The sequence below is a fragment of the Callorhinchus milii genome, unplaced genomic scaffold (genome assembly GCF_018977255.1).
Source record: "Callorhinchus milii isolate IMCB2004 unplaced genomic scaffold, IMCB_Cmil_1.0 Scaffold20, whole genome shotgun sequence".
NCBI classification, from domain to species: Eukaryota; Metazoa; Chordata; class Chondrichthyes; order Chimaeriformes; family Callorhinchidae; genus Callorhinchus; species Callorhinchus milii.
In genome coordinates, this window is record NW_024704761.1 from 4,894,222 (window position 1) to 4,909,384 (window position 15,163).

At 46.3% G+C, this 15,163-nt stretch overlaps 1 protein-coding gene and 1 long non-coding RNA gene across 2 annotated transcripts in view; one reads left to right on the forward strand and one right to left on the reverse strand.

The window, feature by feature from the left end:
* The first annotated feature begins 241 nt into the window (after positions 1–241).
* sox9a (SRY-box transcription factor 9a) lies at positions 242–4,655 on the forward strand. Its single transcript, XM_042342421.1, has 3 exons — positions 242–733; positions 2,539–2,792; positions 3,735–4,655. Exons 1-3 carry the CDS (start codon positions 291–293, stop codon positions 4,469–4,471), a joined length of 1,434 nt encoding a protein of 477 aa, XP_042198355.1. The 5' UTR covers positions 242–290; the 3' UTR covers positions 4,472–4,655.
* Positions 4,656–6,193: 1,538 nt separating this feature from the next.
* LOC103175540 overlaps positions 6,194–15,163 on the reverse strand; it is a 174,331-nt gene continuing 165,361 nt past the window's right edge. Inside the window, exon 4 of the long non-coding RNA XR_006085616.1 lies at positions 6,194–6,661. This is a non-coding gene — a long non-coding RNA (uncharacterized LOC103175540). The remainder of the gene's footprint in view (positions 6,662–15,163) is intronic.

Sequence of the window (15,163 nt, forward strand, 5' to 3'; positions counted from 1 at the left end):
GTCTTTCCACCCAATTGCTTCCTCCACCCCAACCCCCCCCCCATCCCCATCCACCACCCCCTCCCCACCCACCCACCCCAACCCCAACCCAAGTCATCTCAACACTTTTTTTATTATCCTTAATATTGCAAAAGCGTCCACTACCACCACCCACCCACCCCCCAAAACCCCCCAAACCCCCTGCACCCCCACCCAGAGGCGCAACACTCTGCTCTCTCTCTCTCTCTCTCCTCCATCCCTCTCTCCTCCATCCCTCTCTCCCTCCCTCCCTCTCCCTCTCGGGTGTTTGCATGAATTTCCTCAACCCCTTCCTGAAGATGACAGAGGAACACGACAAGACGCCGTCGGACGTGCCGAGCCCGACCGTGTCGGAGGAGTCGGCCGACGATTCCCAGTGCGGTTCGGGCGCCGGGTCCGACGCGGAGAACACCAAACCCGGGGAGAACCGGCAGCCCGACCCGCACCCCCAGAGCCTGGACCACCCCAAGAAGGAGGACGACGACAAGTTCCCCGCTTGCATTCGCGAGGCCGTGACCCAGGTCCTCAAGGGCTACGACTGGACCCTGGTGCCGATGCCGGTGCGGGTCAACGGATCGTCCAAAAACAAACCCCACGTCAAGAGACCCATGAACGCCTTCATGGTGTGGGCTCAGGCGGCGCGCAGGAAACTCGCGGACCAGTACCCGCACCTCCACAACGCGGAGCTCAGCAAAACCCTCGGCAAACTGTGGAGGCGAGTGGCCCCCGGGGGGATGCCGGCGATCTCTCTCTCTCTCTCTCTTTTTTTTCTCTCTCTCTCTCTCTTCTTCTCTTCTCTCTTCTTTTCTTCTCTGTCTCTGTCTCTGTCCTACTCTCAGGCTCTGCCTCTCCTACTCTCACGCTCTGTGTCTCTCCTACTCTCTCTCTCTGCCTCTACTCTCTGTGCCTCTCCTACTCTCTGCGCCTCTCCTGCTCACTCTCTGCCTCTCCTACTCTCTCTCTGCCTCTCCTACTCTCTCTCTATCTCTCCTACTCTCTCTCTGTCTCTCCTACTCACTCTCTGTCTCTCCTACTCTCTCTCTCTCTCTCTCTCTACTCTGTCTATCTCTTTCTCTCCTACTTGATCCTCTCTTCCCCCCTCTTCCCACTTTCTGGGACTCGAATCTCACAAATGCACAGATTGCTGGAGTTGTGAGCATTCGACTTTCTTGTGTGTGTGTGTGTGTGTTTGTGTGTGTGTAGGTGGGGGGAGAGAGAGAGAGGGTGGGGAGGGGGGGGGGGGGAGAAAGTTCAGAACTTACTTTCTTTTGTGCATTGAACTACATACAGTCCCCCCCCCCCACCCCGCAAGGAAAGCAGCATTGCCAATATATATCGCCTGATATAATAACGTGGCCATCGGATCAAATCAGTGCAAAGTGCAGTGGGGGCTGCGTTTTCCAGGGGATAGAATACATAATACATAACGTGCACTTTTTTTTTTTAAAAAAATCCAAAGATATCCTGGTTTTCTTTTGCTCCTGATGCGTTTTTTGTTTAAAAAAAAGGTCCCAACGATATGTGATGCGTTTTTTTCTCTCCAAAAGAGAGGATTGTTTTCTGATTCCACGATTGGAATTTGCATTGCAATGCATCTGAGCATCGAAGAGTATATAGGGGGAGGGGGGGGGGGGTTGGGTTGGATTGGGGGTGGTGGGGAGGGGAGAGATGGGGGGTTGAGGATTTGATCAGAGAGAGAGACAGACACACACATACAGAGCTGGGAAGAGAGAGAGAGAGAGCTGGGACTTTAAATGCATGGATCTGGGAGAGGAGGAGAGAAACTTTTTTAAGAGTTTCTTATCAGAGATCAGTGCAAACCCCCCCCGCCCCCCGGCTTTGACGTTGGTGAGTGAGTGAGTGAGTGAGTTGGGTGGGTGGGTAGTGAAGGACACTTGTTGAACCTGTCTTGTCGCGCAGTTTAAAAGAGTTGCATCGAAATCGTTGCAATGTCAGAAAGGATCGGCCACTCGTCACTTTGCACTTCATTTCGCCTGTCTGACTAGTCTCGCCTTGTCTGTCTGTCTGTCGGTCTGTCTGTCTGTGCTGTTCTGTCCTGTCCTGTCTGTCCTGTCTGTCTCCTGATGGGACCTTCAATTACCCCTCTGGAGCGCATCGGGGCTTTGCTTTTGAATTGCAATTCCAAAATGCAACTTCTTTTTTTTTGGTGTGTGTGTGTGTGTGTGTGGAAGGGGGGAGAGAAAGGGGGATGGGGGGGGGGTGAGAGAGAGAGAGAGACAGAGAGAGGGAGGGTTGTGTGTGTGTGGGGGGGGAGTGGATTGCAACTTATTCAATGCAATGTATCTCACAGTTGCGCGTTTGCAATTGTGATTTCGTTTAAAGGCTATGTTTGCGTTTGGATTTTTCTTTCCCCCCTCTGTTTGAATTGAGACATTGAGTGTCACACACACAACAGAAGCTTATTATGTTTTTTCTCTCTCTCTCTCTCTCCAACACCAACAACCCCCCCCCCCCCTCCCCAACCCCTCCCCACTCCTTCTTTCTCTCTACCCCTTACAGGCTGCTGAACGAGGGTGAGAAACGTCCTTTCGTGGAGGAGGCGGAACGCCTGAGGGTTCAGCACAAGAAAGACCATCCCGACTACAAGTACCAGCCCAGGAGGCGAAAGTCGGTGAAGAACGGGCAGGGAGAGAGCGACGAGGGAGGGGACCAGACACACATCACCCCCAACGCCCTCTTCAAAGCGCTGCAGGCGGACTCCCCGCACTCTGCATCCAGTCTGAGCGACGTGCATTCTCCTGGAGAGCATTCAGGTAACTAACTTTACGAGGACTTCATTTGGGAGAGAGGGGGGGAGTTGGGAGAGAGTGGGAGAGAGAGAGAGAGAGTGGGAGAGAGGATGGGAGAGAGAGAGAGAGTGGGAGAGAGAGAGAGAGAGAGAGTGGGAGAGAGAGAGAGAGAGTGGGAGAGAGGATGGGAGAGAGAGAGAGAGTGGGAGAGAGAGAGAGTGGGAGAGGATGGGAGAGAGAGAGTGGGAGAGAGGATGGGAGAGAGAGAGAGAGAGTGGGAGAGAGGATGGGAGAGAGAGAGTGGAAGAGAGAGAGAGAGTGGAAGAGAGACAGATGCATTTGGAAAAAGGGAGAGAGTTAGATAGAGAGAGAGAGAGAGATAAGAGATGGAAGGATAGATAAGGTTACACACACACACACACAAACACACACAGAGATTAGACGAGGAAGTTATTGGAAAGACCCTAATAAGATAGAAGAGAAAACAAATGCAGGAGGGAAGCTGGTACATTACAATCAATATATTTCTTTTTTAAAAAAAGGAAGAAGAAAAAATCCCACACAAGCAATGGAAACTCAAATTAAATTAAAAAAAAAGGGAGGGAGGGAGAAATTCCAATCCAGATCAAACTTAAGTGATGCGTTGCCAACTGAAGAGTATTCTCTGAACTTCTTCCTAAAGTGCTCGCATTCTCGGGAGTGCATTGCTCTTGGCGTGAAGAACAGTTATTTTTTAAAAAAAATAATCAATAAGAAGTAATATTTTGTTCCATTAAAAAAAAAAGTTTTACCTGGAGTGGACGGAAATGCACGTAGGAGAGAGTTCAGGTGCTTTTGGTTAAGAGTTCAGGAGAGTGACAGTGAGTGACTGAAACCTTTGCAATAGATTGCAATCTGCCAAACTCTTGCAAATTCCCAGTGTTTTTTTTTTAAAACAGCCTCGTTTTTTTTTCTCTGGCCTTTCAGGACAATCCCAGGGCCCCCCGACCCCTCCCACGACCCCCAAGACAGAAGTCCAACCTGGCAAGCCTGACCTGAAGCGTGAAGGGCGCCCCCTGCAGGAAGGAGGGAGGCAGCCTCACATCGACTTCAGCAACGTGGACATTGGGGAGCTGAGCAGCGAAGTCATGTCCACCATGGAGACCTTCGACGTCAACGAGTTCGACCAGTACCTGCCTCCCAACGGTCACCCGGGAGTGCCGGTCACTCACCCCGGCCACGGACAGAGCGGCCCGGCCACCTACACGGGCAGCTACGGGATTAGCAGCACATCGGCCACCCAAGGCGCGTCCCACCCTTGGTTGTCCAAGCAGCACTCCTTGACCAGCCTGGCCAGTGAGCAAGGGCCTCAGCAGAGGACACACATCAAGACGGAGCAGTTGAGCCCCAGCCACTACAACGAGCAGCAACACTCGCCCCAGCAGATCAGCTACGGCTCGTTCAACCTGCAGCACTACAGCTCGTCCTACCCCTCCATCCCCCGCACCCAGTATGACTACTCCGACCACCAGAGCACCAACTCCTACTACAGCCACGCTCCAGGCCAAACCAGTGGCCTCTACCCCACCTTCACCTACATGAGTCCATCCCAGCGCCCCATGTACACGCCCATTGCCGATACCACCGGCGTCCCGTCCATCCCGCAAACCCACAGCCCTCAGCACTGGGACCAGCCCGTCTACACACAGCTGACCAGACCTTAGTGACTGACCACACACTGTTGTTGTCGTCGTCGTCGTCTTTTTCTTCGTTTGGACTCGAGTACGCACACGGTTTGCCGAGGACCAGGAGAGCTCCTGCAGATCCAACCTGCACTAACACAAAACTGCTGTCACAAAGTGGCTCCCCCCCCTTCCTCATCTCTTACCTCCTCTTTCCCCCACCACCCCCCCCAGCCTCACCTCTCCCCCCTCCTTTCCCCCTTACCTTTTCTACCCCCCTCCTCTCAAACGCCCTCACCTCCTCCCTCCGCCACCCACCTGCCTGACCGTCCCTCCACAAAGTGCTTTGTTTGCTTCGTTCTTCAGTACTGGTGACTGATCATTTTTTTCTTTTGGTTTTAAAATGAGAAAGAAAAACGTTCAAACATTCCATGACTGAAAGTTTAAAGCAAAAAGTCATTGAATGAACAAGTCTGAGCAGTCAAGTCAGCTGGTTTGGTCATTTCCTGTGTTTGGACTTATAAACTTAGTAGCATTGAAATCCTCTGTGAGGAGAATTACCTTTAATTTTTTTTGAATTTAGTATGTACTGTGTATGAGTCATTGCCATTTTGCATTTTTCGGGATTTATACATATTTTAGAGGAAATAAAAAGCTCTTATTTTGAAAGATCAAAATGCCAAACCACTTTTGGTAGAATACTTAACAGTTTGCCTTCGCTATTGCCATAAAACCCCTATTTTTGTAAAGAAATAGTATCTTTTTTTCACACTATTTACAGCGATGTGTTTCGAAAATCCTTAACGCTTTTTAAATGTCCTGTCAAAATTTTTTTTATATATTAATAAAAAAAAGCACAGATTGATGGGTACCAGAACGTAGGGAAGAGTCTAGTGCAAGTTTGTACCAGTTTAAAGGGGGGGGGGGGGACATGATGGGGTTTTTTGTATTAACTGTAGATGGTTTCAACAGGTCCCTTCCCCACACACATGGTGCCTTGCAGCGTGTCGTGGTACAGAGTGGCCATTTGGGTAGATTGAGTTTCTGTGCAGTCTTTCACTGACAACTACACCACCCAATCATTAAAGCAGTGAATCTGCAGCTGACATTCTGCTTCCTGCGTTGCGCATTTGTGGGAATCTTGAGGAGAGTGGAGGGGGAAGGAAAACAGGAAGTGTCTTTGGCCCTTGGAGTATAGAACATATGTTGCAGGTTGCATAGCACAAAGCGACATCTCAAGCTTTGGAAGTCTTAAACTCCCAAGTCAATGGTTACAACCCAACAGCATTTACTGTACTATTCCAGTGAACAGTGCTTAACATCATTTACAGGGAGCACCTTTGCTTTTGTGCTCAGATGATAAGGATGACTCTCTCACGGTAGTTTCTGAAATAAAAGCCTGTAAACGTTATTTATCTTTGTACATTTTTCTTATTAAAGTAATTTTTGTTTTACATCTTGTACCTAGTTCTGTTCTGCACAGAGAAAAAAAAACATGAACTCTGTATTAAGCTGATCGGAAAACTGACTGGAAGATTTTTGTCTCACAAGTAAATGCAGAATGCAAATGTAGTTTACAGCATTTGCTAATTGCTTCAGCTACTACCTTTTTGCTAACTAGAGAAAGGAATTTTTGTTTAAAAAATAAATAACTTTTTTTACCTGACATTTACAAACTTTTTTTAAAAAAACACTCTATTTTCTAAAGCTGTGGCATGGTTGTACAGATTGCTTTTTAAAAAAGACAACAGGCATTCAAAAATATATATTTGTTAACAGTTTTATTCGAAAAGCGTAACAGGAATTCAGCCTTACAGAAATCAAGTACTCTGTAAATGTGCCTGAAGCTCCTTTTTTTTCTGTATAAAAAGTTGAACGTTAAAGTATTTCTGTAACTTAAAACTATCAAATCAGATATTTTGCCTTTAGGTGAGTTTTGGAAAGATCTGTCTCTAAATAAACTTACCTTTTGTATATTATTGTTTGCAATAAATAAGAATTGTATTAAAATATGAACTGTTTGTTTTTTGGTCTCTTTAACACGCATCAAAAAAGTCACATTATTAAGCTTTCAGTACTTTCTTTTAAAAAAAACTTGTGGGGTATTGCAATACATACTCAGGCATGCTATGTTCATTTTACGGTACTTGGCTTTCTCAACTCGAGCTTAAGACAGCCTTCGTTTCGTCTCACATGCCTCCGCCGCCCTTTTCCCTCGACGCCCGTTGGAATCTGTAATGGCAAAATGCTTTTTGATCAGGATCGCTTTCTGACATCTGCAAAAAAAAAAATAAACCCACGCAGATCAAATAAAAAAAATCTGCTTCTGGAAGATCGCAGCTTTGATCTGGATGACGGTTAACTAATCCGATCTCTCGGGCTAAAATACATACAAAAAGGGGGTAAACGATTGAAAGATCTACAACAATAAACCAAAATCACGCACGCTGCATAATCTATTCACTGGTTGTTGCTGCAGTCAGTTTCCAGCACCCCCCTCCTCCATAAATGTGCTCATTAATATGCTAGGCAGTGGCCATATAACGGTACTTGGCCCCACGTAGCCCTTTGGGTGGTCTGTTGTTATGCAGAAATCTGAAGGCTCATCCTTACGTAGCCAGTGTCAATTGTCTGCAAAAACAAAAACAACAAAAAAAAAGCACTGGACACCACAGTTCTTTTTTTTCTCAGTTTCTACATCGGTTTGTTCGTCTCGAAAGCGACATTAAACTGCAATGCACAGTGAGAGAGCCAAATCTTCTTTTGGGGGAGTTCGCTCGGGTTAACCCTTTATTTTCTTGGGATTGAGCAATATTTGGCGAGTTGGTTCCGACATTGTACTTTACCAGCGGATGCTAAGTACGTCTGTGTTATTTGAGAAAAAAAATCTGCATGATGGCTTAATCGTTCAGACATGTTGGACATCAGCAGAGTGAATGCCACCCCTCAGCTTCTATTCAGTCCCGATTTCCCTGACTGAGCCTTGCTAATTCTCAGTTAGGCTGCTAGGTGGAGCATGTCATGGGCAGCCAAGCCCTCCATGATAGGGAGGAGCAAAGGAAGAAAGGGCAGTGTTAGTCCCACATCACACTTGCAGACTCGTGTTGGCAGATAAACCTTGCGCTCACAGCCCACAGAACCTCCAGTCAATTCGCTCGACAACGTATTCTGTCGAACGCTTTGAGAGCATCCCAACGACGTGATAAGGCGATATGTCGAACGCAAGGGTTATTACTATTATTGCGTGCAGAGGACGTCGAACTCACGGCTAAAGCCGGAGAGAGACATGGTTGAATGTGCCTCCGATCACCTTCCTCTCCCACTCCCTCAAACATCCCCTCTCCTGTGCTCATATCCCATTCCGTCCCTGCGAAGCTCTCTGAGACGTAACCCTAAGTACAAGGTGTTATATAAATGTTAATACAAATAAGATTAATCTCACATTACATAAGCCAGCCCAGGACTGTGCCTCCAGTGAATGTGAACTGGTCGTTTAACTGACTGGACACAGTGAGTAAATGCAGCAGGATTCAGAACAGGGCTAGGTGGGTGGGTGGGTGGGTGGGGGGGTGGGAGAGAACTTCTTGGTCATTGACACAATGTCATTTCATTAACAAATCTACACAGTTTGGTTACAAGCTAGCTGCCACAAATCATACGTACCGCCAGCGTTCCAGAACTCTTGTCTTCTCATGTTACACAAGGGGTGGCAGAGCATAAGCCTGTTATCAGACCTTGGGTAAATATCAGTGGAGGCAGTGTAAGCATGTCGATTTTGAATTTGGTGGTTACATATTGATACTGGTGCCAATTTGGCACAAAATTCAGTACAACAGTTGCATTAAAGATATGCAGTCCCTGTGTGCTTTTAGACTTGTTCGACGTGTCCGTGATTGATACAGCCGCATACCAGCTCCAAACCCAGCGTGCATTTGTTTTGGGGGCGCGCACGGCCATCCCTTAGGTAGTTCTACTTTAATCTTTCAGTCGCTTTGAAAGCAATGTTACCCTTCTGAAAATTGTTTGGAATATTTCGGGGTGGTGGGGGGCGGGGGGGGGGGGCTGGGGAGGGTCTTAGGGGAAGAAGAATGATTCGCCTTGCCATTTGTAATCTGGTCTGTTGGATAGGAATTTGTACTGTTTGAGAGAACCTGTATGATAATGGAAAACACACACCTGCATAGGGCCACAAGTAAAAATGCGAAAAGGACTGGTTGCCGTTTCGCTCCCAAGGCGTTTCTGTTCTCGGAGTTTAACCTCATCAGAAATACAGTAGGATTAATCTCATCAACATAAAGAGCTACTGTGTTACCCAATACCTTGAATCAATGGAATGCCATACGCTGTTATACATTTCTCCCAACATCTGTAATAAGTTCTCCAGTTTCTTCTGTGCGCTGAGTTTCTGAATACTGTGCTAATTCATAAAAGGCAAGATTTAAGAGATACCGCAATTAAATTTAAAATAAAAGTCCTTGTATTTGGTGTGTTTTCTCAACAGTCAGTTCGTGCACAGCAATGTTTCACAAATAGCTATGAAGTAAGTAACCAATTTGATCTGGTGGTTTGTTGGTCAGGATATCAGGGAAAATTCCCTTCTCCCTTTTCAAATAGCTCCAATGGATTGTTAATGTTTACCTGAAAAGCCTCATCCGAAGGATATTACCTCCGACAAAGCAGCACTTCCCCAGCATGGCACCTGGGGCATCAGCCTGGACTATACGAGTTCAAAGTCCTGACATGACAGACGGGTACAAATCACAAATAAATTGATCAAGGATGTTGTGACAGGGGCCACCTTTGTGAACAGGATAAAAGCACAGCTTGTGAGGACGAGATTGCACGGGAGGAGTGTTCGAGACAGTGGCACAACAGAGGCGAGACCTTAAAAAAAAAGGACTGCTCGAATTGCGAATGAAAACCAAACCAAGATGTGAGCCTTTTGCCTTGCTGTAAAGTAATAATACGAAAATCTTGTCACTGCAGAAGCTGCCATGAGCAAAGTAGAATGCACAGGTACAAATTTAATGCAAGATCCCTACATTCCTGACCTAAAAGCCTTGACCTAAAACCTTCAAGGTTTATTATTATTATTATTATTATTATTATTCATCTCTTTAAACAAAAAATATTCTCCTCCACTCTCCGTCAGGTCAAGAACAATCAAACTACGCAGGTAAACAGACCACGCAAACCCCTGACTTTTTCTTGGAGAGCAGCATAGCTCGTTACAACGTGAAGAGTCAAATAACAAGTAGCAAAGTGTTAACAGCACGGCATATAAATCTCAACGGCAGAGCAACATCATCTCATAAAATAGGAACTCCTGGTTGTGTACACCTTTATCTGCAATGTGAAGCAGAGGCATTAAAAGGGATCCTCAAGGTTAACTAAACAGAGGCGTTAACTCTTTGATGGCCCGCGAGCCCATGTTGACGCACGACCACCACCGCATACAGGAATAATGAATAAACGAATGCCTTGTCTGTAGCACGACGGTGATAAAAACCTAAAGACGAGGCAACGCACCTGAGCCTGCTTCAATAATCATTGGCGCTGCAGTGCACTGCGCACAACAACATTTAGCCTTAGCTCTGCCGCAGTAAGGAATTTAATAAGCAAGCGCAGAGTCAAGGGGAGGACGTTGAAATTTGCTAAGGGTTAGTTGGACCCCGGCCCAAGACGCAATGGAACGCTAAGGCAAGAAAAACGGTGGGTGGGGGCTAACCCATGTCGAACGACTTCTTTTCATCTCGGGGGAAACATTTCTGATTCACGTTGCTCAATGCCCACGGCCACTGTACGAAACCTGGAACTGCCCTTTCTGCGGCTGTTAAAGAGAACCCTGCACAAACAGAGGAGCTCCCCCCACCACTCCACCACCACCCCCCACCTCCCAGATTCTAATCTCCCTTCATAAAACAAAGCGTCGCATTAATGATAGGTGGGTGCGCACAGGAGAGTGAGCGGGAGGCAGATGTGGAAGCTTTTTAGCCTAAAGCTGGGGAGAGGAAAGGGGAGGTGAGGAGAAGGTAGAGGGGTGTGTGTATGTGTGTGTGTGTGTGTGTGCGTGTGTGTGAGGAACTGTAAACTTTTAGATCATATCCTTAACTTTTCTTTTAAATCCGAGTTGAAATATGAAGGGGTTGGTGGAGAGAGGAGAGGAGGGGAAAGAGTGGGTGGGTGGGTGGGTGGGCGGAGGAAATGGACATTATCATCTGAATACTTGCGAGCGGGGGGTCAGGCTTCGGTTTGCATATTGATTGCAGTTTGTGGTAATGCTGACCGAAAGAGCTGCTCCCATGGTTACACACCCACAGGCTGACAATCACCGTGCCACAGCTTCGTGCCTCTGCAAGTAACAGTAGCGCACCACCCCCCCAACCTCCATTCCCCCAGCCCCCACTTCCCCACCCCCAGAATGAGGCTACAAAGGAAGCAGAGGACATCCATGACACATAGGAATCTACCAAGGAGTCACCCTTCCAATCTACCTGCACTGTGTTATCAACGTGTCGGCCTGGGTGGCTCAGTCAGAAGGCTGTGGATTAAAGTCTCACATCGGGACTTTGGACTCATACAGTCTAGGGTGACGCTCCAATGCACTGCATTGTCAGAGGTCTCGTCCTTCGAATGAGACGTTAAACCAACTGTTCAGTCCTGTCTGTTCAGGTGGACGTTTATGATCCTGTGACACTATTCGGAAAGAGAAGGCAGTTTCTCCTGGTGTCTTGGCCAACAATTCCCCAGAAAAAATTGTGCTTTTTATCAAAAGGCACAATCAGAACACTTTACAGTGCGTCCTGTGAAGTGGTTTGAGACGTCCTCCTGATGTGAAAGGCGCTAACGTCAAATCCAATGATTATAATTATTAATAGTTACTGCAATTATGCTACTGTGATTTAGGCTTCACTTTATCTGAAGTCAGACTCAAAGACCCAATCAATAATTTCATGCCAGGGCCTTTATCTGCAAGTTCGACAGTGAGATGGACTAATTAAAATACGAGCATATTAAAACAAAAGCATTCTCAACTCCACAACAGAGCAACGAGTCCACAAAGGATCGCTGGATCCGCGGCTGTAAAATAAAAAGTTTTGTTCAACAGTTGCATTAAACAGACCACAAAAGGTGGTCTGGCTTGAGCTTTGTGGCAATGGCCTGTTAAACGCTGCTAATAAATCCTGGGTGCAATTAAATTCAAAACTTTACAATAAGCAGCGCCTTCGCAGTTAACCCTTTGCTCTCACCTCAATTACAAGCTGCTTCAAGGAAAGGAGGCAGAGAAGCTGAGAACGGAGACTCGGTGCGGATCAATAGACAACACTGAACTTTTCCACAGATATTGGGAAATAATTAATATTAATAATAATAATAACACTGCTGTGCGCAATTGGATGCCGCAATTCGCCCACAAAGCACACAGTATATCCCGAGAAGTGCTTTGAGACGTCTCAACAACGTGCTAATATGCCATATCAAATGGAAGGATTATTAATTATTATTATTAATTATAATTATTATTAACCGCGGGATGTACCATGGGTGTCCTGGCCTTTTTTGTTCGCGATAACCTAAAAGATGCAATTGGCTCAACAAATGCAGCTGACACAGGCCACATGGTGGTAGGTGAGCAGGCTTGGTGAAAGGCAGGAAATAAGGAGAAAGAAAGAGAGAAAGTTTTAACAGTACAATGTGACCACTGATTACACTGACGAAATTCAGTGGTATAAGCTTTGGCCGAGTGATCCGTTTGGTTTCTTCACAAAAACGGCCAAGACTTGCAGCAGATTGCACAACAAGGCAATCAAGCTATGCCAAGTTGGGGTATTGCATAATTGGCCGTAATTATTATTGAGTTCTGTAATCTAGGTAAACTATATCGATGTACTAGGAGCATTCAGTTTTAAAAAAAAGTGAAATGCAGTGATTATAACTCATGCAAGGCGTGTAGACAAGCAATGATTGTGGGCGCTTCGATTTATAAACATGGACAAATTACACTAATCAGGTACACATTGGTTAAATCTGCTCCCAAAGTAAATCAAGCCTCAAAGTATGCAGCGGTGGTGGCCCAATAATTTATTTGCCAGCAGTCATTTGAGAGCACAACATCTCTTTAAGCCAAATTCAGCATTGGGCACTAGGGTAAAAACAGTGGGAAAAAGGACAACATCCAGAGATGTCCTGAGCATCTGATTTGTTCCTTGCCTACATTTTTAAGTGCGTTTCACCCACAAAATACACAGGTCATTTAATTTCACAGTATATTCTGTAAAACACTTTAAAAAGTCTCAACGGTGTGGTAAGACGCTGTATCAAAATGCAAGGATTATTATTATTATTTTACGTTTACCTACAAAAGACTCGGTCACTAGTCTTTACGGCATGTCCTGTAAGGAGCTTTGAGCTGTCCTCCTGTAGCAGAAGGTTCTATATCGAGGATTATTTTATACCCCGCGGAAATCAGTGCCTTCTGAAGCAACACAACGACAACTTGCACTTATATAGCGCCCTTCACACAGGGCAGCGTCTGGGAGCCCTTAACAGTGGCGGAGCCAGCCTCCGAGTCGGGTGGGGGGGAGGTGACCATAGGCACGGTAGAAGAGGAAGGTCTTAAGGCGTGATCTGAAAATGGGGAAGGAGGGGGCAAGGCGGAGGGACTGACGGAGAGAGTTTCAAAAGGAAACTAAACAGCAAAGAGGAAGCAGGCCGGTCGGTGACAGTGGTTGCTCATTGTGCTCCAACCGTACAGCATCAGCAATAACGGACAGGCCAGGCCGTTAAGGTGGCCACGCGATTCTGTCCGATTTAAGGTGGAGGCGTGCACGGAACCAAACGTGCAGAGCCCGTCACCTGTTGCAGTGCGCTCAAAGCGTTCTTTCACCGACAGGGAAACGGACGGATTGAAGTCATTTCACAATAGCAGCGCTGCACTGAAAAACCGCGCAAAACTCAAGCTTCCAGCTGTTCAACTGCAGTGTTATTTAAGACGAGTTCTCGGCTTCCAAATGTCTCTTTATCCAATTATGCTGCGAACATTGATTTTCCTCTGCTTAATGAGAACCCTCCTCTCCCCTTCCCATCATTTCCTGACTGAGGGCCAGACCCCTGACAATGCTGCACTGTAGGTGGCTGCTAGGACGTGTCTGACAACGGCATGTCCTTTTCCCCTGCCTTTCTCTTCGCCTATTCCCTGCGAGAAAGCAACCCATAAGCAGTCGCTGTTTAACACCTGCCCTGAGTGTAATATCAGACTGGTTCGAGGGAGAGAAAAAAAAACAGTCTGGAAAACCAACCACAGTTTCAGAAGACCCCACGCGTTACGACAATGTTTGAACCGGTGTTAAAGTAAAATAAGTAGTGCATCTCATCACCGCTCATGAGTTGATGAGCCTAAATGTCTCTCTGTTATTGCCTGAGGTTACACAGAGTGGGACGGCACGGAAACAGGCCATTTGGCCCAACTAGTTTGTGCTGGTGTTTGTACTCCACACCAGGTCCAATCCCTCCTATTAACTCTCCTACGCCCCTTTTTTATTCCCCTATGTTTTCTCTTAATTAAATACATTGATGCTTTTTGCTTTAACCACAGCTTCCAGCAGTGAGTTCCACATCCTCACCACATTCTGTGTGAAGAAGTACCTCTTAACCTCTCAGACCGTACTAGATCTACGACTGTACTGTCAGTTTGTAAAGGCCCACAGTGACTTTTCAGACAAGGAAGCTTTTCCAAGAATGTAAATCCTGGACATCTTCAAGTCTGGAAATAAACCCTTACTGACTGAGGGTTGTGGAGAGATAGGCAACACATCACAACATTGTAATGGCATTGCTCCCGTACTAAACAGCAGAGACAAAATCTGCCAGTTCCACAGTGGATTGGTTCAATAACAGACCAGCAAATAACTCTTCCAAAATGATTTGCATTCTTCCTTTGATCTAACGTTCATCACCCGGGATTTCATCACTGAAAAGTAGTTAGGTACAATTCAACAGGCAAATTTTAGGTTTTCCAATTCTCTTCCAATCAGTTCAGTTGATCTGAAGCTCGAAATTCCAAAACCGTCTTATCCTGAATTTCAGACCTCCCAGATTTTCAGAAGATTCTTCAACTCTCCCGCAAAACTACAGTCAATTCACTTTGCAGTATATTTTGTGAAGCGCTTTGAGACGTCTCAACGACGTGATAATGCGCTATATACAAATGCAAGGATTATTATATGACACACTGTTAATTTGAAAGTCATTTTCCTGCAGTTCTTAAAACAGAACCCAGCTTCTGACTAAGACCGAATTGAAGATTTTTTTTCACAATTCTGCACCATCTTAAATTTTAAAGGCGCAGTGGTCTTATGGGCTAAGACCAGGTGGAATTTCAGGCCTCGAACGAGCAATACCATTGGACCTGGAAGAAGATAGGGGGTTGCGTTTGCTAGGATTGTGAAGTCTAAGCAAGACCCTGACCAACCTTAAAAGCAAACTCCAGGTCCACCAGCACACAGGAAATATTAATCAACACCGTCTTCTGAGACCGGATAGCTCACTTAATGTCCCTGATTGGGTTTTGACGTGTTTGCATTGCATGGTTCACAGAGTAACTGATGAGACAAGAGGGCACAGCAACAACGTCAGATCTGCCCTTTGTAGTGACCTGAAACCATGCCATCAAGGCTCTTGATTGGAACCTTCTGTGGGTTATGTCAGCCAGTTAACTCTTTCCCCTGTTGCGTT

What these genes read in the sequence shown, in the direction of transcription:
- sox9a (XM_042342421.1), top strand. Translation starts at nt 291, where the DNA reads ATGAATTTCCTCAACCCCTTCCTGAAGATGACAGAGGAACACGACAAG. An exon ending in ACCCTCGGCAAACTGTGGAG is followed by an intron (nt 734 to 2,538) that starts GCGAGTGGCCCC and finishes TACCCCTTACAG; the next exon opens with GCTGCTGAACGAGGGTGAGA. An exon ending in TTCTCCTGGAGAGCATTCAG is followed by an intron (nt 2,793 to 3,734) that starts GTAACTAACTTT and finishes CTGGCCTTTCAG; the next exon opens with GACAATCCCAGGGCCCCCCG.